This window comes from Sarcophilus harrisii, chromosome 3, assembly GCF_902635505.1.
Source record: "Sarcophilus harrisii chromosome 3, mSarHar1.11, whole genome shotgun sequence".
NCBI classification, from domain to species: domain Eukaryota; kingdom Metazoa; phylum Chordata; class Mammalia; order Dasyuromorphia; family Dasyuridae; genus Sarcophilus; species Sarcophilus harrisii.
The window spans coordinates 178,508,935-178,532,048 of NC_045428.1; the positions used below are offsets into that span (position 1 = coordinate 178,508,935).

At 31.0% G+C, this 23,114-nt stretch overlaps 1 protein-coding gene across 11 annotated transcripts in view; it reads left to right on the forward strand.

The window, feature by feature from the left end:
• ROBO2 (roundabout guidance receptor 2) overlaps nucleotides 1-23,114 on the forward strand; it is a 606,204-nt gene that overhangs the window by 472,572 nt on the left and 110,518 nt on the right. For all 11 annotated transcript variants that reach the window (XM_031958824.1, XM_031958826.1, XM_031958829.1 and 8 more), the window contains 4 exons: nucleotides 5,965-6,196; nucleotides 13,307-13,431; nucleotides 16,128-16,299; nucleotides 22,400-22,582. In XM_031958824.1, the coding sequence (XP_031814684.1) occupies nucleotides 5,965-6,196; nucleotides 13,307-13,431; nucleotides 16,128-16,299; nucleotides 22,400-22,582 (712 nt within the window). The remainder of the gene's footprint in view (nucleotides 1-5,964; nucleotides 6,197-13,306; nucleotides 13,432-16,127; nucleotides 16,300-22,399; nucleotides 22,583-23,114) is intronic.

Consider the following 23,114-nt stretch of genomic DNA (forward strand, 5'->3'; position numbering starts at 1 on the left):
TAGACAACAACAATAAGATAATATGATGATCAACTCTGACACATGTGGCTCTTTTCAACAATGAAGTGATTTAGGCCAATTTCAATTATAATGGGGAAAGCCATCTTCATCCAGAAAGAGTAGTATGGGGACTGAATGTGGATCACAACAGAATATTTTCATTTTTTTGTTGTTGTTTGCTTGCTTTTTATCATTTTTTTTCTTTTTGATTTGATTTTTTGGGGGCAGCATGAAAAATGTAGAAATAAGCATGGGAAAGTTGCACATGTTTAACATTTATTGGATTACTTGTGGCATATGGGTGGCGGAAGGGAAGGAGAAAAATTTGCAACACAAAGTTTTGCAAGTGTGAATGTTGAAAACTACCTTTGCATGTATCTTGAAAATTTTGTTAAAAAGCTATTATTAAAATAATCTATATTATGGTCAGCATACACAGCAAAAACAGTAATTCTTTAATAGAACATGTTTAGCCATTTTGCTTTTTCTTCATCCTGTATTATTTTTTATCCCTTTGATAAAAATATGGCAGTTACTTAAATTTAAGCAAAAGTACTTGATTCTGGATTACTTATTAAGTAGTGCTTTGGCTTAAGGAGAACTACAGTAAAGTGGGCAAAGTAACATTTTGTCATAAACAATAGGTTCACAAAGTATGTAAAGAATTTAATTAATGAAAATCAAACATGGATAAAATCAATTTATCCCAATTTACAAACTCATCTGGAAATAGTTGCTTAAGGTTCTTAAAAACACAGCTTGCTTCTTTCAGTATTAACAAACTATGTTAAGTTATGCCTCTCTTTCACTTCATAAATTCACTTAGAATGTGGAGAAGTTGCAAGGCTTCTTAACAGTGGTAATTTTCATGAAAGACATCACTATTTGGCTTCATTAATTTAACTTTTTGCTTCTTGTTTGGCTTGTTTTAATGCTATGACAACAAGCTGTTAAGCCCTGAAGTCAGGAAGACCTGAGTTCAAATCTGGTCTTGAGACACTTAACATGTCCTAGCTATGAAACTCTGGGCAAGTCACTTAACTCCAATTGCCTCAGCAAAATTATATATATATATATATATATATATATATATATATATATATATATACATACACATATATATTTGTATACACATACAAAGATGTGTATGTATATATATATGTGTGTGTGTATATATATATGTATATATATATATATATATACACACTATAATGTACATATATACATACTAAAGAAACAGCTTAGTTGATGTGATAACACTTTTTAAAAAATTACTTAACCTTTAGTTTAGGGCTCACACATTCTTAGTATATCTCCAAAGAAGTGAAATTCTAGGAAGTCTGTGATGCATTAAAGAATTCTCAAGAGAGTCAAAGAAATCCTTCTTGTTCAGGTTCAGCTATAAAAATAGAACCAACCATCTAGATATCTAAATAGAAAGGATCACATATCTATCTCTGTGTTCTTGGTAGCTATGGAGTAATAAAAGTCCCAGACTGAAGTATTTCCACCAAAATTTAGGTATAAATAATTTAAAACATCTAGCATTTGCTATTGTTATTTTTTTCTTTTTTATTATAAGAACAATGCTAGGCCTAAAAAAGTTTGTCAAAATTTGGTAAATTAAAAAAACTGCTAATAACAATCTGTGGATAGTTTTAAGAATTATATTTGTAAACCATCCAAATAAGGCTGAAATAATAAAAGTATGTCCCTAGTTTCAACCCTCCCCCCAAAATAAATTCATGCCCTGTGACTATATTTTTTTTTTGGTAAGAGGTTTGGGGGAGATCAAAATGCATGAAATACAAACATATCTTGGAATATGCTTATTAAACTATGGCATGTAATTTTGATAGAGAAAATTTTAATGTTTTAAGTATTTCTATAGCAATACATTAAGTAGTCTTGTTCTTTAAATCACTGAGGACATAAAAAGAGATGTTAAATTATTAAAGGTTCCATTTTGTTCTGAAGTTACAACAGCCCTGACACAAACTTTACTCTGTAAAGAGAGGTAGTAATTTGCATTACACTCTTTTATTTTATAGTAGTGACTGATTATTTTATTTTCTTACACTTCTCAAGTGAAAGTATACTGAGGGGACAAACAGTGCTATATGGAATGATAGTCTTTATGTTCAAAACCATGTCTCTTTGTTTATAAAGTATGTTACTATACTATGAAGTTTATTGGGTAGCAAAAAATAAAAAAAATCAAAAAGTAGTAAAAATCTGTCAATTCTAAGCTTGCCTAGTATGGAGTCTCCTGAAGCTCATAAAGTTAAAAAAAAAAAAAGCTCATTAGATGGTTCTACATTCTAGGCATTGAACTCTACACTGGAAATTATATGATTGGAGGATAAGCCTCTTTAAGCTTCATTCAAATAATTTTTGGCAAATAAACATAACTGTTCTTTTCCAGACCTATACTTTGAGAACTTCCAAGGTGTAACTAATAGGCTTTGCATTTCATTGCTATAGTCTTTGGAAACCCGGGGTCTGTTCTGTGCCATGAAGAAGCAACAAAATAGAACTTTAATGGACACTCCAATTCTAATAGTAAATGCATATATGTATGCTTGCATACACATGAATACATGTACAAATACATATTATGCTAAAATGGAATAAAACCCTTCTAGGTCATTCAACAGTTAACATAAAAAACTATGTATTTATCCATAGGCAAATTATTCATCAAGGACAGCATACAATTATACAATTATAAGTTGGGCAAATCATATATTAACTCCATCAAAAACTTGCTTGAATTTAAGTGACTCACCCACAGTCAGATAGGTAGTTGATGAGAGATTGTATCTTGAAATCTAAGTCAAATGGCCTTTGGTATTAGAACATTTCAAGGTCATTTTGGTAGCATAGAATAAATTGATCTTAATTTAGATTAAGAGAAGTATATTGTTAAGAGTAAATAAAAAGATTGTCCTGCTTTATTCTGCTTTTATCAGACTACATCTTGAGTACTATAATTAGATTTGCCTGGCACATTTTATAAAGGCAACTATTTTTTTTCATCTTTTTTTTTTGAAGCAATTGGGGTTAAATGACTTGCCCAGGGTTACACAGTTAGGAAATGTTAAAAGTTTGAGGCCTCATTTGAACTCAGGTACTCCTGACTCCAGAGGTGGTGCTCTTTCCACTGCACCATCTAGCTGCATCCACATTTTATAAAGGGAATAAAGAAATTACCCTGATTATTGTGACTGGTGCTATAGTTAGTCCTTGAAGAGGACCAAAATGACATCACAACTATGGCTGATCAGATCAATATGAACTCAGAAGGCTCTGCCACCGATCCAACACAAATAGTACATTTGAACATTTGGAATGGAGATGTTTGCAGATTTGGACATCTCATATTTCTTTTGAGCTACTGCTATTTTGCTTTGCTCATAGAGCACTTTCTTTGATATGGGCATGCCATGCTGTGCAGTCCTGTTCTAGCATCTCCATGTCTCACAATCAATGATGTTAAAGTTCTTCAGGGAAACTTTGAGATTGTTTTCCTATTGTGCTAAACTAACTGTGATGAGTAATGACTAAAAACAATAACATTCAAAGAGCATTTAAAGGAACTAGTATTTATCTGCAGAAAAGAAAGCTTAGCTGAACATCGAACCATTCTTTACATACAGAAAGGGAGTGAGGAAGAGGGAAAAAGAGAACAGTTTATTAAGCACTTACTATATGATAGACACTGTGCTAAGTACTGAAGATACAAATCCTATAAGCAAGACAAGTTTTTGTATCCAAAGGACTTTCAAATTAGAAAAAAAAAGACAACCAGATAATGGCATGGAGGACCATTTCTATTTTAGCTAAAATACAAAGAGTCATGGTTATTGAAGTGGGGTAGGAAGTGGTAACAATGATTGCTGGAGTAAAGGCAATGTAATATGGAAGTGGCTGGGGAATTAAGAGGAATCTTGACTCATATTGGGACATAATCATTTCACAAAAAAGAAGATCATATTGTGGCACCCCCAGGGTCATATAGGTACTAAGTGTCTGAGATCAGATTTGAACTCATATCTTTCTAATTGGAAGTCTATCAATCTCGCTAAAGTGCCACTTAGGTGGTTCTGGGAAAGATAAGATGAAAAGTCACCTATGAGAACACAAATATATTAGATATTTTATTTTCTGTTTTTCTCTTAAGGATAGAAATTAAGTTTAGTGAGTGGAAATTACAAGGGAATAAGGAAAAATAAACCTCATCATACTATTAATTAAGAAATAAATTATTAAGAGATAAATAGGATAAAGTTCACCGTGAGAATAAAGTGCCTTGCAGTTAGACACAGAATCATAGATTTATATTTGAGATCACAGTCAGGTAGAAGTAGAAGAAAAGGTATTTTTTCTCTCACAAAGGAATCCAATTTCCTGAGGAAATTCTCAAAGTATAGGTCTGGAAAAGAACAGTTATGTTTATTTGCCAAAAATTACTTGAGTGAAGCTTAAAGAGGCTCATTCTCCAATCATATAATTTCCAGTGTAGAGTTCAATGCCTAGATTAGATTCAGTCCTAAAGAAATCAAACCTTCAAAAAACACCTCTTCCTCCTGTTATACTCCATTTCATTAATCAGTCTCCCATGCCAGAGTAAAACTTGGGAAATCTATTTATTCAACAAAGCTTAAGTATGATTTCTGTCTCATTTGTTCCCAAAAGAGATTCACAAGAGTACTTTCAAGAAAGTTGTGCTAATTAATCAGGTACATCATAGTTATTTATTTTCTCCCCCTGCTCCTGTCACACATATGCAAAATGCTTAAAATAAAAAACAACTCATAAGTATGCTTTGACAAATATTTAACATATTAAATAACCCATAATTCTTATTTTACTTTAAATAATAGCTAATAATAATAATAGTTAAAATAATAATAATAATAGTTAAAATATTAAAACTGTTAAATACATACATTACTTTCATGTAAAATCTGTACTATTTAAATAGCTTGCTCAAAGTTCCCATCTTCTGGGAAGTCATGCTGAGTCTTAGTTTTCCTTAGTCCTTTCACTTAGTGAAATGAAAAAGTTGAATTTTAAAGTCTTTTCCAGTTCTAAATCTATGTGTAGCAGAAGGATTGATACCTGTGCCTGAAACCAGGAGCTCCTCATACTTTGATACAAGTTTGCTAAGAACTGTGGCAACATCAATTACACAACTGTCATTTTGTCAGTTGTGCTCAGGAAAAGCAGAGAGAGAGAGAGAGAGAGAAAGAGAGAGAGAGAGAGAGAGAGAGAGAGAGAGAGAGAGAGAGAGAGACAGAGACACACACAGAGCGCACAACTGGAGCCGTTTAATACACTACAAGCTAATTTAGATAGAGACTTTTTTTTTTTTTTGCAATGTTTAGACTGCTGGATCGGGACAGAAGGATGTTAGGGAAAGAATCACACTTAGCTTCCATTTCAGGAATTTAGAGGAACAAACTCCAAAGAGGGCAAAAGTGAATAACAGCAGAAATTTCTTATACTTGAAAGATTCCTGAATAGTTGGTTCCTCCTGGTTCAGTGGCCAATCATCTTTGATAAAACTCTGACTCCATCACAGGAACTATGGGACCAGCTAGAAGCCTCATTATAAATTCATGCCCATTAGCTTAAGGCCCAAGCACATATGTAGCCAGATATGTCCAGAGTGTATCCACAGAAAGTACCACAGGCAAAATGTGTCACTAAAAGTGGCTAGAATAAAAGTTTATCTTCTTATGCTTCATGGGGTGGCCTACACAGTCCTATCCTAATACATGCTGCATGGGATATCCAACTTCCCTGTTACAAATATATTTAGACCTGGAAAAGATGTTAAAATTCAACCATTTCATTTTACCATTGAGAAAATTGAGGCATAGAAATTGGTTAAATGTCTTCCTAAGGTCACAAAGGCATACCTGATTTCCATTTAATGCTATTTTCTGTACTTTTCAGGTTGATCGTCAGCCCCAATTTATACAAGGCTATCGAGTCTTGTATCGCCAGATATCAGGGCTCCCATCTCCATCAACATGGCAAAACTTAGATGCTAAAGTGCCTACAGAACGCAGTGCTGTTCTAGTTAATCTGAAAAAAGGAGTGACTTATGAAATTAAAGTTCGACCATATTTTAATGAGTTTCAAGGAATGGATAGTGATTCCAAGTCAGCACGCACTACTGAAGAAGGTCAGTATTGAAATATATTATAAAATCTTACTAAGATTATAATAAAATCAATTTTAGTTGTTTTGTTTTTTTCTTAATTTCCTTTTAGTCATCTATACGTAGGGGTAGGCTATTATTGTTTTTGTTTTTTTCTGAGGCAATTGGGGTTAAGTGACTTGCCCAGAGTTCCACAGGTTTCAGTGTCTGAGGCCAGATTTGAACTCATGTCCTCCTGACTCCAGGGTTGGGGCTCTATCCACTGCACCACCTAGCTGCCCCTACAGACTATTATTGTTAAAAGTAAAACAAAATGGTAATCTTAAAAAAAAAGACTTTTTAAATTTCCCTTTCTTCCATTTGCTTCAGTTTTTCTGAGAGCATACTGCTCCTCATTTCTTACAACACAGTAGTATTCCATCACATAGAACAACTTGTTTATCCATTCCCCAATTGATAGACATCTCTTTTTTTTTCCATTTCTTTGCCATCCCTAAAAGAGCTGCCATAAATATTTTTGTACACAGTTTTATTGTTCATGTATTTGGGACACAGACCAAGTAGTGGTATTGCTGAATCAAAGGATATGCAGAGTTTGATTGCCTTTGTTTCATAGTTCCAAATTGCTCTACAGAATGAATGGATCAGTTCACAACTCCACCAACAATGCATTATTTTTTTCATATCCACTCCAATATTTATTTGCCACATTAGCTTAGAGATGTTTAATTTGCATTTCTCTACTCAATAGTGATTTAGAGCATTTTGATATGACTATAGATAGTTTTGATTATTTCGTCTGAAAACTACTTATTCATATCTTTGATTACTTGTCAATTGGGGAACAGCTCTTATTTCTACAAATTTGACTCAATTTTCTATATATTTGAGAAATGAAATCTTTATTAGAGAAACTTGATATAATTTTTCACATTAAAGATTAACATGTATTTTCCTTCATCCTATTTCCCAATTATTTATTCTACTCTTTCTTCTTTCACCCTGTCCATTCTCAAAAGTGTTTTGCTTCTGATTTTAATCTCCATCAATCTACACTTTCTTGTCAGCACTCCCATCTCTTATCCCTTTCCCTTCCTATTTTCCTGCATAAGTACAATAGATTTCTACATACAAATGAAAGTGTATGCTATTCCCTGTTTGAGCCAATTCCAATGAGAGTAAGGTTCAAGTGTTCCTTCTTCCTCTCTTCCCCCATTACACACACTTCTCCCATTTTCTCCTCCCCTGTAAAAAATCTCTTTGGGCCTTCTTTTAATACAGATAATTGACCCCATTCTACCTCTCCTTTTAACTCCTCTTAGTGAATTCTTTTTTCTACTCTACTCTACTCCATTTTATTTTTTAGATAATCCTACAATCACATTTCATTCACAACCATGCTTAAATATGTGTGTATGTGTGTGTTTCTTCTACTGTCCTTAAAAATGAGAATGCTTTTATGAGTTTATAAGTATTATTTTCCCAAATTAGAATGTAAACAATTTAACCTTGTTGACATTATGATTACTGTTCTCTGTTTACCTTTTTATACTTCTTCTGAATCTTGTATTTTTATGCTTCTTTTTAAAAATGTACTTATTAGTGTTCAAAATTTTATTTTGTAATATTTTGATTTCTATTTTTCCACCTTCTCTTCTTCCTCTCCAAAACAGCAATCAATATGATATAAGTTACAAATTGAGTCTTGTATTTGCAAGTCAAATTTTTTATTTTACTCTGGTCTTTTCAACAGGAATGCTTAAAAATCCTCTATTTAATTGAATATCCATGTTTTTGTTTTTTTCTGTCAGGAGGATTATAATTAGTTTTTATGGGCAAGTGATTCTTGGTTGTAATCCCAGCTATTTCGCTTTCTGAAATATCTTATTTCAATCACTCATCCTTTAACACAGAAACTATTAGATCTTGTTCTATCCTGACTGAGCCTCCAGGAAATTTGAATTGTATCTTTTGGCTGCTTATAATATTTTCTCCTTGACTAAAAGTTCTGTAATTTGGTTATAATGTTTCTAGGAGTTTTTATTTTGTGATCTCTTTCAGGAGGTGTTCAGCACATATTTTCAATGTCTATTTTACCTCCAGGATCTAAGATATCAGGGTACTTTTCTTTTATAATTTTGTGAAATATTTTAGGTAGGCTTTCAGATAGCCTAATACATTTAAAATTATCTCTCCTGAATCTATTTTCCTGGTCATTTATTTTTCCAATGAATTATTTCACATTTTCTTCTGTTTTTTTTTATTCTTTGAATTTAGTTTGTTTCTTGATATCCTAAAAATTATTAACTTTTACTTTCCCACTTTCAAGGAATTATATTCTTCAATGATCTTTTGTACCTACTTTTCCATTTAGCTAATTCTATTTATTTCAGTCATTTTTTAAAATATTTTTTTCCATTTGGCCAATTCTGCTTTCCAAAACATTCTTTTCTTTATTGGAATTTTTTGCCTCTTTTACCATTTGGCCATTTTTTAAGATTTTGTTTTCTTCTCTATATTTTTGTGCCCCCTTTGACAAGGTGTTGACGATTTTATTTATGATTTTCTTATATCATTCCTATTTCTCTTCCTCATTTTTCCTTTTTCTCTCTTATTTGATTTTTAAAATCTTTTTTGAGTTTTCCCATGGCCTAAAACTAATTCAAATTTTTCTTTGAGACTTTGCATGTTGTAATTTTAACTTTGTTGTCTTATTCTAAATTTGTTTTTATCTTCCTTGTCACCATAGTAACTTTTTAGAGTCAGGATCTTATTCTGCTGTTTGCTCATTTTCCAGGCTACTTCTTAACTTTTGTATTCATACTGAGTGGGGAATATGCTTGCAAAGTGGAGTGGGCACTGTCCTAAGCTTCAGGGTTGGTTGGTTCTGTTGGCAACTGTTTTTGGAGGGAATTCTGAGAATCTGTAAATTTTCAGTTCTTCCTAGGTTGTATAATCTCCTGGACTGTGCAATGGGCTATGACTGACCACAAGCACTCTTTTCCATACTGGAGCTATGACCAGGGTCCTTGCTTCCCTGCACCTACAAGTTCTGGTGTGCTAGCGCTCCTCCTTGCCAAGTCCCAAGGGACTGTGACCCAGGATCCTTTCCCAGGTCCAATTCTGGTCAACATAACAAAGTCCTGCCCCTGGTTCCATCAAAGAGACTCCCATGACCTCCTTCTGACTAGTTGTTTGATCCCTTTACTATCTGTGCACTGAAATGTCTGTAAACTACTGCTGCTACCACTGATTCAGTAGCCCTCAAGGCTTGCTCCTGGTTTCCTAGGGCTGGGTCTATGCTGGTATAGCTTATAGTAGACTGTGCTCTACTTCCATCCTACTGCAACAGATTTTTCCTACAATACAAATGCCTTTTTGTATTGGGATGGAAAATTGTTTCACTCCATGTTTTTTTTTTGTTTTTTTGGTTTTTTTTTGGTTCTGATATGCTAGAATTTGTTTGAGGCCATTCTTTAAGGTGTGTGGGGAAGAGCTCAGATGAGTCCCTGCTTTTTCTCAACCATCTTGGCTCCACTTCTTCAATTCTTAAATATTTAATATCTGTATGTTAAGTAGATAAGAATTAATCATTTTCTCTAAATCATGCAATTCTCTTATACTCCAAATATATCAGATATATTTACAGCCTACCCATAGGAGAATACATTACAGAAAAGATAGAAATCCTTATGAGTTAACTCCAGGGAAAGTCCATCCTTAATATGCTCATTCAACCACCCTCTCTTCTCTTCCCCCCTCAATATATCATCATGCTTTCAGTAGGAACAAATGTTAACTCAGAATTCCATGCAAGTCGTCATAATAGAATCCTTGTTACTAATGTCTTCATCTGACTTTGCCAGAATCATTTCCACCCATACTTCATTCTTCAAAGAATAGTAAGACTTCAGATATGCCCATCTATATTCTGCCTTTTTACTGAGTCCTGACTCCCAGTTAAGGATCTTCAAAGCTACAGAAATTCTTCCTGGAGCATGTTCCCCAACATTCCCCCACTCATAAAACAAACAAACGAAAAACCCAGCAGACATTTACTCAGCCCAAATGTGAGGGGTAAAGGAATACCAAGAAAAGAATTAAAGCAGAGTACTAACCTAATTAACAGAACCCAAATAGATATTTTAAAACAACCTGATGTCAGAAGAGGGAATCAAACTACTTAAAGGGAACTACTAAAAGAGTCAAGGAAAACCCTAAATGCTTTTTTTTTGGGAAAACTCTACCAAACTTTTAAAGAAAAATTAATGCTTCTATTATAAGATTATTCTCAAAAATCAAGAAATAAAGCATACTATCAAACTCTCTTTATATAATAAATATAGTCTGAAGATGGACTGCTGGGTGGCAAAGTAGATAGAGTCCCACTCCTGGAGGCAGAAGGATAGGACTTCAAACTTGGTCTCAGAGACTTACTAGCTATGTGATCTTGGGCAAATTGCCTAACCTTGTTTGCCTCCTTATCTGTGAAGGAGCTGAAGAAGTAAATGGCAAACTATACTCTAATATCATTGCCATGAAAATCCCAAATGGGATCACAGTGTGTTGGACATGATGGAGCAACAACAATAACAACAAACAACCCCCCCCCCCCCAAAAAAAAAAAAACTGAGAGAGAAGAATTGCAAGGATGCATTGAAAAATATATTTAGGAAAACAAAGACTAGCAATAAAAATATTTTGAAAAGAAAAAAGATTGTGTTTTATTTATAAAGGTCAAATGTTTTTTAAAAGATAACAATATAGTGTTATCATGTATTCTTTTAAAAAAAGCTTTGTGATTTAAGAAATACTTTGCTTATTTCTTGATTATATTTTCCTTTAAGATATTCTCAATATGTGAGTTGCTCATTCTCAAAAGATTTTATACTGTTGAAAAAGTATGTTTTGGAGTAGTTGGTTATTTTTGTCCTACAGACAACAAATTGAGTCCCTTTAGACTCAATACTAAAACACTTTTGCTTAACAACAACACTTATTAAAAGAGAGGATTAATAAAATGTTTGTTGAAGTGACAATCAGGAGTCAGAAATAGGAGGAGGATTATGGACTATGGAGAATGTGGGCATCATCTTTTCCTTGCTAGTTTATTTATGTAGAGTACTAAGGAATAATATTTCTTTTTGTAGCATATAATTCAGCATGATCTGCCAAGTGATTTCCTACATTAATGGAAATTTGATTTTATTCAATAGTTCTCTGAGTGAATGTTTTTTTGAAGTTCCCTTGAACTTAACTTTGAAGTTAAAGATAATTTATGGTCTGGATTATTATACTTTTTAATGAGTGTTGTCAAATATTTTCTCTTCTTGTCATTTATTCATTTTTTAAAAACCTTCTTAAATATGACAAATGGGAAAACATTTAGTAAGCTATTTCAACATGAAATGAGATGATTTGCTGTAAATAAATAATCATTGGATTTTTATCTTTTCCTAATTAAATAGCTTATATTTACTCAAACATTTCAATATATTTTTATAAAAAACTTTAATGAGTTAGAAGCAGACATTTTAGGAATAGTATTTTCTTCTGTGATTTGAAGTACATATATAGATATGTGTATGTATATGTGTGAATGTGTGTGTATACTGACAGACTTTTTAGAAGATAATAGTATCTTTTTAGATAATATTAAGTTTTTTTTTTAATTTTGGAAATAAAAAATAATATAAATATTCCACAATAATGATAACGTTTATCAAACTTCATTAGGCTTTTGCAGTCAAGGGAACTTGCTGGGCAGGGTTGAGGTAGGGAAAGGGAAACTAATCCTTTATATAGATTTAATTTACTATGCAATGCCACATTTGGGAACTATTCCAAAAACCAATTTCTCCTTAGTTTGACTTACAGAGATAAGCATTTGTCACAATTCAGCATCTATTCATCGCCTATCTCTTTCACCTTGTGAAGGTAAAAAATAAAATTCAGTGGACATTTATCTGAAAAAAATGAGGAGTGATTTGGATTTCTTCTAACCCCTAAAAAGAAATTTGAGCATTGTAATAACTGATTTGCCATGAGGCAGGTATAGTGTTCTTTATAAACAAATGTAATGAGAAATGAGAAACGCTTTTTAAAAATATAATTTTTACAGTAATATATGTAATAACTAAAGAACTGATAGAGAAGGTATTAAATTTAAAGCATAGTTCCAGATTTCTGAGAAAAAAATTCTCACAAAGGGAAAAACAGAAAGCAGCATTGTATGACTCTGTTACTTAATATGCCAGTAAATATATGGCCATATAATGTACTATCATATCATATTTTTCAAATATTTGGGTTCTATTGCCATGCTAGAAAAGAATGTTTATAAATTCATCAAGGTACTATCCTGACAAATATGGTACATATTTTTACATTAAAAAGAAACTTTTAAAGCAATATAAAAATATCAGTTTTATTTATGACTGTTATAGTTTTCAATTGACAAAATATTTTATGTATCATTATACAGCATATATAAATGTGGCATTGGTATATTTGTTTTGGAAGATACCTGTCAGTGAAGATGACTTACCAGCTAAGGGAGATTATGTCCTGTTTTGTGTCCCTAGCTAAACATATACTGCTAATACTTGTGTGGTCTAAACTGTAAAGTCTGCAGTACATTATATGATTTTCAGCAATTTTCTGGGAGCTATGAAGAAACTGTTTGTATGCATACATACATTCATATATATATATATACATATATATATATATATACACACACATACATACATACATATATGTGTGTGTGTGTATTTAAATTTTTTTTATGTATTTATTTCAACCAGAATTGTTTTCTTTCTGTACACACATACACATTTGACAAAATTTGATTAACAAATCTTAATTACTTTTTCTAACAGTTATTTCTAATATACTATTAGGAGAAAATATCTTCCCCAAATGTTTTTGTGTTGTGGAAGATATAGAAAAGTTTCCTTTATTCAAAATTTTCATGTCTACTACATTTACATTTAAGGCTATCCGTACATTTTCCAAAATCACTATACTAGAACTCTGAGTATGATCTTCTTACATTAACACTGTTTAAGTAAAAGTAAATCTTTGGCAGCTAGATTCATAATGCTAGTTTATATTTTCCTTTTTTCTTTGCAGCTCCAAGTGCTCCCCCACAATCTGTCACAGTGTTGACAGTTGGAAACCACAACAGCACAAGTATCACTGTTTCCTGGGACCCTCCTCCTCCAGATCATCAAAATGGAATTATCCAGGAATACAAGGTATGGTCAGGGTACAAAAGAACAAAAAAGTTACTAGATGCACTTTTTTCCCAGAACATTCTATTACATACAGAAATTGTATAGTTTGGTAATTATATGTTTTTCCTACAAAATGATTTATTCTTTGTGGAATACAGTAGTAAAGAAAGATACTGCTGACAAACAGAACAGAGAAATTGTGAGCTACAGTTGCCCAACTAATATATGATGAAACTGGAATTAGAACACAGGTATTCTTACTCTATAGAGATACATAATAAAGATTCAACTAGCCATTTCAGTTGTTAGTGAAAATATATTAAACATTAAATTTGTTGTTGCTTGGAAGAAAAGAAAAATAAGTAATTTGTTGATTTTCCAATGAAGTGCTTTGATTTTATGCAGAAAGTTTATGCCCCATATTTTGCTGCCTTTTGTATTTTGTACAATGAATATACATACATACATATATATATATATGTATGTATGTATATGTGTATATATACATATATATATGAAATTGGGAAGAATGAAATCCTTAATATGCTGTGATTAGAGCATAACCAAATGAGTGTTTCAAATTTCACTGGTATTTATGAAAATTGAAAGCCTATGATTGAAAACCTTTGATTTTTTATGAATAATATTTATGGAGTGCCAATATTATTATTCTTAACACAGAACATTAAACAGAATTAAAAGCATTTTCTACTTGGGGATTTGTAATTTAAAGGTGAAAACTGGAATTCAATTCAAGAGATTATTGTTTTTGGTAAACATGAAAAAAGCCTTTTTTCAAATAACATTTTCATAATAAAGGAATTCTTTTATTCACATTGATAAAGATTGATAAATATGATAAAATGTGATTGAAGTAATTTTATTAAGAACCTGTTTTCATAGAATGAAGAAACATTCAGGAAAAAGAAATATAACCACTGGGATTTGAAAACCCAAAATTATCACTCCTAATACTTTAACTTGGAACAACTAGGTGGCTCAGTAGGTAGAGTCAAGCCTAGAGTCAGGAAAAGTTATCTACTTGATTTCAAATATGATCTGGCCTCAGATACTAAAAGGAGTCACTAATGGGAAGAGTTTAAGAAACCCTGATCTAAATTATCATATCTAATATTATAATATGATAAAGAAAGATATGGGTTTTGTCAATCTCTCTATTCACCTAATTTACATATATTATTTAGGCTAACTGAAGTGCTTGTGTTGGCTTATTTTAGCTGTTAGGGCTTAGCCTTTCAAAGATGGAGTTTAATCCTTTATTTAAGATAACTCAAAGCAACTTAACTTTTTGTCTTGTTAATAATTGGTTTAATGTTATGTTTATTGTATTCCCATAAAGATATATCTTTTAAATTATCTATCAATAAATGATAACTATCAATAGAGCCTTATTGAGTCATTATTTTCTTTAATACCAAATCTATTTATGAGACTTCTTTCTTCCTTTAAAGATTTAGTATATTTTTGGTAATAAGTTATATTTATATTTTTTTCTGGAAATACAACATTCCAAAACACATTTCTGATACTAAACTTTAAATAAGCCAGCAAGGATGAATTTTTTAATACCAGATTTACTAGGAATTTTTAACAGTAATACATACTTTATTTTTTATTTATTTATATTATTATTTATAAGATGTATGTATCTGTTTAAACATATTATAGTAGAACTTATCTACTAGAGTTTGCTATTGCAGTTTCAGCCATGCCATAATTCAAATTATGTTCCTTGAAATGTAACAGCTTTGTGTTACTATGATATTGTAAATTGGCAATACTTACTTTGTCTTCCATGATACTATCAATTACACGTGAATATATCTACATAAAAATATATACTTGTATATAGTGTGTAATATATATCCATGTAAAATATACATATCTGTTCACCAAATCTAATTTTGATATTTATATATCACTATACATATATATATCATTATGTGTGATATATAAAATAATACATTATTGGTATATAATTGATTTAAGTAAATATTTGCCTGAATGAAATATAGTGCAGAGATGCTTATCTATTTATATTGTTTTTGATGAAGTGAATAATATAAATTATATTTAAATTTTAAAATGTCTTTAATCCACACACATTTTATACAACAATATTCCATTTTCTACTGGGGTGAATATCCATAGTAATAAGAAAGCATTGTGTCTGCTACATTGTTGTTGCTGTTCAGTTGGTTTTTAGTTGTTTCTGACTCTTTGTGACCTCCATTTGTTTTTTTGAGGGGAGCAAAGACACTAAAATATTTGCCATTTCCTTCTCCAGCTCATTTTACAACACAGGAAACCTGAGGCAAACAAGGTTAAGTGACTTTCTGAAGTCAGAGTTGAATTCAGGAAGATAAGTCTTTTGGCCCTAGACTTGGCATTATATTCACTGTGCCCTCCATTGCTCCCTTATTACATTACCCATTACATATCCAATCATACTATGTTGTTATATATTTTATATTAACATGTAGTTAGATATAGATATATACACACATTCTATAATATAATAAATTTTATTTTCTGTTTTGTGTACATTTGATTCTTTTAGAATATTAACAAAATTATATTAAAATATTTTTAAACATTAATGAGTTATCACTAAAATTTTCTATCATTGTAATAGTCTACTATTATAAGGCAGATATTTCCATTATGGTTTATTCTTTTTCTTCTATGCACTCTAGATCTGGTGTATGGGAAATGAAACTCGGTTTCATATCAACAAAACTGTAGATGCATCAATTCGATCTGTGGTTATTGGTGGATTATTCCCAGGCATTCAGTATCAGGTAGAAGTTGCAGCAAGCACCAGTGCAGGGATTGGTGTGAAAAGTGATCCACAACCTATCATCATTGGTGAGTACATGCTCTGTGTCATCTCTATTTCAAAATATAAACAAATCATTCTGTACCCCAACCTAAAACACTGACATTCTTTTCCCATAATTTCTTCCTGTGAGTTTACCTCCACAAAGGATAGTCCATTCCAAACATTAATGCAAATCATTACAATTCTACTTTATGTATATTTATCCAAAGTATACTACCATGTCTAATACTTTTCCAATACGATGTTTCCTCAAATATTTGAAGCCAGCTATTATATCTTCACTAGTTAGTATTGAAGTAGTAGAGAATAATTATCCAACTACTGGATACTATCTTAATTCAAATTCAGTTTTGGAAGGAATTGAGGCAGTTCAATGAAATGAGGTCATTCAATAATTAATAAAAGGAGGTTTATTTATCCATAACATAGAAAGAATTTTCAATAAGTTAAGTTAACTCCTGCACTTAACTTGGATGAAAATGTCCCATCTCTCCCCTGGTCTTCATATGGAAATGGAGCTGGTTAGTTGGACAAACTAATTCCTTGTTCCTCTCTAGTAGCCTTTTGCATGACATTTACCCAAGGAATGTCTAGGATATGATTAAAATAGCCCCCCAAATCCAAAATATGTGGAATTATCTGCCGGAATTTCTTTTCAAAAATAATTTTGTGAGTTTTATCTTCTAAAACACATCAAGTATACAAGTTGATTGAATATTCATTGATTACTTACTACATTCGAGGCATTATGCTAAGGTCTGGGTATACAGAAAAAAGAGGCAAAAGACAGTCTCTGCCTTCAAGAAGCTCACAATCTAATGAAGTAGACAACAGGCAAACACATACAAACGAGCTATATACATAGGATAAGTAAGAAATAGTTAAAAAGAAATTTAATGGAATTAAGAAAGATTGGAAAGACTTCCTGAAGAAAATGGGATTTTAGTTGGCATTTAAGGAATCCAGAAAAATCTGTAGGCGAAGATGAAGAGAGAGAACATTCAAGGCATGGGACCAGAGAAAATGCCATGAGATAAGACATGAAGTTTCTTGTTCATGAAATAACAGTAAGGCTAGCTTCACTTGACTTGTTTAGGATACATGGAAAGAAGTAAAGTATGACTGGAAAGATAAGAAGGAGCTATGTTATAAAGAAATTTGAAGCCAAAAAGAGGATTTTTATATAATTATGGAGGCAGTAAAAAGCTACTGGAATTTATTGAGTAGAGGGTTGACATATTCAGACCTATGGCTGAATGAACGATAACTAAACAGATGATGGTTTGGAGTGGGAAGAGATTAGGAAGCCGAAACCAGAAAGCTTTGTCAAAGGGGACATATCTGAGAATTCACCAGGCCTTGATAACAAATTTGGTATGGAGAACGTGACAGTGAAGAGTCTAAGATGACTCCTAAGCTTATGAGACAATTTCTTCCAATAATATTAGCTATAGGAAATTAGAATATAATTGTTATGTTAATCCTTCTTGGCATAATGTGTCCAGATTTCTCCCACACTGCTACAACTACCAAGATACCAAACAAACAAAGCCACACAGGTTTAATGCTTGTTTTGTGTATTAGTTTGTTTCATGGTTTGCTATGCTTGAGAAGTTTACCAATAAGAGGCTAGCCTACTGATGAAGGCTGATGATGAAGAAAGAAAATTTCTTTTCTATACTTAATGAAGTTGGTCTTCAAAAAGAAGATACAATTTTAAAGTCTTTTCAACAAGATTAGAAGTTATCACATCCTACATTCCACTGGCATAGCTTCCATATAATAATTAGGTATTAGTAACTTCATTATCATTATTGTTGTATCATTTTACTAATATCAATTTTATTTAACTTTATTTCACTTTATTATTGCTGTTGTTGTTCTGAACAAGTTGTAAAATACCTGCATAGTTAAATTAAAATAAAGTTATATTAACTGTTAACAAAACTATTATTAATAATAACAATAATTCCCATAAAGGAATAACCTCTTAATTTTGCTATTATTATTGTCAGTAATGATAATAAAACCTAGCATTTATATAATGCTTTAAGATTTACAAGGTACTTGAATATTATCTATTTTGGTTCTCATAACAACCCTGGGAAAGAGGTTATATTATTATCTCCTTTTCACAGATGAAGGAATTTAGGCTGAAAGAGGTTAAGGGACTTGCCCAAGGTCACACAGCTATTAAGTGCCTATAGTTCCATTTGAACTCAGATATTCCTAACTTCAGTTCCAGCATTCTGCCCACTATCTCTCTATTGGAATATGGACACATTGACAGATTTTTAGAAGTACAAATTAAATCTACCTTTTTACCTTGCTAAGATAATCATAATATTATTCTATTAAACTACTGCTGCCTAAAAGTCCAAAATTTAAAGATTTGTTAAAAATATAAAAAATGTTTTTCATTTATTCTCAGGAAATAGGTTCCAGGAATAGGTTCCTTTCTGCCAAATAGTAATTTTCTGAGTTTAAACAGTAGCAAAGCTGATGAAAAAAACTGTTTTTGAAATGTCTGTCTGTTCTTAATTAGTTATTTTTGGATGGAATTAATTCATAGATTGAAGGGAAAACTATAATTTTACCATTAAAAAAACATAAATTGAAAAGAGAAAAAGAATGTAGGCATATTTCAAAAAGGGTAACTGAGATAAGTTAAATATATTTAGGGAAGATGGTCACATTTCTTAAAAAAAATATATATATATATATATATTATATTCTAATCTTGAATCTTATTGCATCATACAGAAAATATCTGATTATAAAATGGCTATTTAATGTAATTTAAGTTTTTTTCATATCATCCCCTAGTGATAGAAGCACTTATCATACATATGGAGGTTTTTCAGTATCTTCCTTCTCCACTTGAGTCAAAAGCATTTCATAGCTTTTGAGTTCTATATGCAAATAAATTTACTAACCCTAAATCCAGATCATGGCAATCATGATAAATCAATTATGGGATGAATTTGGGAAAATATGACAGCCAATTCAAATGAAAAAAAAGTTAGTAATGATGAATATACATTAAGCGTTTTATATAAGTAGTTAAAAAACAGTTTAAAATAATGAATTTACAAAAATCTCTCACTTCTAAATAAAATATGAATTGTAAAGTTGATTACTTCCCCTAGGATATAGTTAGATTAACTTTAAATATTTTATATGGTCATTTTTTTCTACAGAAGTTTCTACATTCTACTTCTTGCTTTCTTAAGGGTGAATGGTACAGTGTCATATTGTATCACCTTGCCTTTTTGGATCCTATAGCATAAAATGTTACTTTTTCCAATTTTCACAATAACTTACTCAGAAACATTTCTCTGAATAATTCAGAATGTCATATATCTAGATTGTCTTATTTCAGTGAATTTGAATGTACAAAATTGTTATATTGTTAGATAATTAGCCTTAAGGAGTATATTTAAGCTTGTGTACTGTTCTTGGTATGTGAAAAGTAACTTATTCTTCTTTTCATTTTTAACTTCTCCAATACATAATTATGCTTAAAAATGTGTATACAGCCAAGGTTTACTATTAGATCGCATATTTTAACAAAGTTCTAATCATAATCTATTCATAATTGTATTAAATAATATTTTAAATTCATAAATTTAAATATTCAAATAGGTATTTCTGTAAAAGAAAGTTAACTGTGTATCGAAAATGTGACTTTGAATTACTTTCCTGAGAAATTTGAAATATCTCATAATATCTTTAGTAAGACATACAACCCTTCTCATATAACTAAAAAGGTTGTATGTCTTATCAAAGATATTAGTTTAGAACATATAATTATGATATTTAGAATAAGAGAAATGTAACCACATTTTAAATAATGAAAACTTCTTGTTCCTTGGAAATGTCTTTCCCTTTTAAAATACATTCAATGTTTTACTGAAGGAATATAATTTTTCTTTAATAATACCAAAATTTATACTATAATAAACTTGTCTGGCAGCCTTATTACATATATATATATATATATGTATATATCCTAATTATTTAATAAATAAAGAGTAACTTAATAAGATCTAATCCCCATTTTCTTTTTAATTTTCACTTCACAAATCCTCTGTTCCATTTCCCTTTAATTAGTTTCCTTATTAATCATTGCCATTGAAGAATCCCTTGATTAAATTTTTATAAACTTCAAAATATAATTAATTACCCATTATTACAAGAAATGTAAATAATTTAGTTCCCACTCTTCCTTTCTTAGGTGATTTTTGCATAAGAAAATGAAATTATTTTTACTTGTTCTTCATATAATACAGAAATAAATATGATCATTTCTACTTGCATATATAAATATAATAAGTATAATATGAGATTCTAGACAAGAGAATTAAAGTAGGATATTTTTGAAGTATATTTGCCATTATATTGGTTAAGAAAAGTTATTTTTCTCTAATAATTTAGTTTTTTATGTTTATATTATATGGTTGGTATATAGAGCATCTGCGTATTTACACAGTAATAGATACAGTCAGGTATGATGTACCTAACTAATTTGGCATCCAACAAATTAGTTTTTTTCTTCATTAGGCTATAATGGGAAGAAGTCAATTTACTTCATTATATTTTTATCATCTGAAACAATGGGAATGTTTCAAGTCACATATAGTCCTTGTCTGTCCTTTAATTAGCTAAACTAACATCATTGTTACAGAAACACCTTCAATAAATATATAAAACAAAAATACTTTGGATTACACATATCAGATTAAATACACGTGCTTTTTGCTAATTTTTCAAGTAATTTTCTTTCTTTTTGTGGCAAATTTGTTTTCTCCTTATTAGGTCACTGTTTAGCTAAGAAAAACATTAGTTATATATAACATAAATAATGTTAATAATACACATATTATTTGACAATTGCAGACAGGTAGAAAAAACAGGCTAAACTATTGGTTGGCACTATCTATTCTAAGTACACTTGAATTTGTTTTCTCAAGTTTACAAAAGAAAAGATTCTAGGAAAAGGATATGCTTATTTCAGAAGCATTCATGACACCTATCTCTTGGACTTGTAGGGAAGACAAAATGAGATAATATTTGTAAAGTTCTTTGCTAACTTTATAGCATTATATAATACCAGCTACTATTAATACCTTTGAACATGAAATAATTCAAATTTGAAGCTGTTTTAATAATTCAGCAATCATTGTGTTCTTTTAAATAATAAAACCTTTACCAATCAATCCTTCAACAATCATTGTGCTAAAAATACAAATATAAACAAAAGGATAGATTGTTCTCAACCTTAAGAAGCTTATGTTAAAATACATAAAAAGAAGTGGAAAGGGAAACGAACAATGAAGGGACCCAGATCAGGAGCATGAAAGAGAAGCCTCTCACTTGTAGAACCTTAATCTATTCTTGCCTTAAATTTATTGGGAGAATTGGAATCTCTTTATATATTTTAGATATAAACTTTGAGAATATTTGAATTCCCTTCTCCAATCTATACTTCACTCAGTTGCCAAAGAAATTTTCCTAAAGTGTTAATCTGATTATATCAAAAACACCCTTTACTCAAACTCTAGTGACTTCTTTTTACATTCAGAATTAAATATAAATCTTTTGTTTGGCATTTGAAATATTTCTCAACCTAAATATTTCCTACTTTTCTGATCTTTTTTATAGTTTATTCACCTCAATTTTATTATCTAGTGACACTGGCCATCTTGTTCTCACAGATTACTCTGTCACTTATTCCTTGTCTTTTCACTGGCTGTTCCATGACTTATTTCCAGCAAGATATGTTTGATTTCACATTTTTTTTTAAATATGTGAAATGGACAAAGTGCCAAGCCAAACAAGCAGATGAAATATCTACACAGCTATTATCCTGTGATAAATTGCATTCTTCAGTATCTCTTCCTTGCTTTCATTGCTTTTAGAAATATTTTTAGACTATAATATATGTTTTGATATGAGTTTAATTATATATTAGTGTCAATTACATAAAATATCAGTTATCAAATGGTCTTAAGCAAAAAATAAGTGTAACAAGAAGCAAGAATTAATCTTAGGAGATTGTCTATGTGTTCCTGGATATATTATTCAGTGGCTTGATGTTTGTCTTTAACTCTTTTTCCCATTAAGGAGGACATAACGAAGTTGTCATCACTGAAAATAACAACAGCATAACTGAACAAATAACAGATGTTGTGAAGCAGCCAGCCTTTATAGCTGGGATTGGAGGTGCATGCTGGGTAATTCTGATGGGTTTCAGCATCTGGTTGTATTGGCGCAGAAAGAAGAGAAAGGGACTCAGCAATTATGCCGGTAAGGAGCTATTTCTCATTATAAATTGATGGTAAACTGGCAGAGAATCCCCAAACATAAGGATGTGAAAAACAGAATTATTTAGGAATAGAATTAATGAATAATTTTGGTTTTATCTATTCTGAAAGCATGTTGGAAATGTAACTTTTGCTACTGCTCTATTGCATTCATTATCTATACACATCAAACCATTATCATTGGACTGTGTCTTTACTCAGATTGGAAATAGATAATAAAAATTAACAAAGAACACAGTTATTTTTCTGATTCATTTGTTCAGTGTAACAGCTACAACAATGATAACAACCCTTCTGCATGTTCCTGAGTTCTTGCTTTGAGGGCTACCTTTGAAAAAGAATTTCTTAAACACCTCTGTTCTCTCTTTAAAATAAGGTTTTAGAATTTGTATAAATAACTGAAATATTTCCTATTTGAGAATAATAACAATCCAAATTAGTCCTGAAATAACTACTTGCAAAAATAATTTTCCCCTTAAATTTAAAAGAAGGGGGAGGGAGATTTTGAAGGAGTT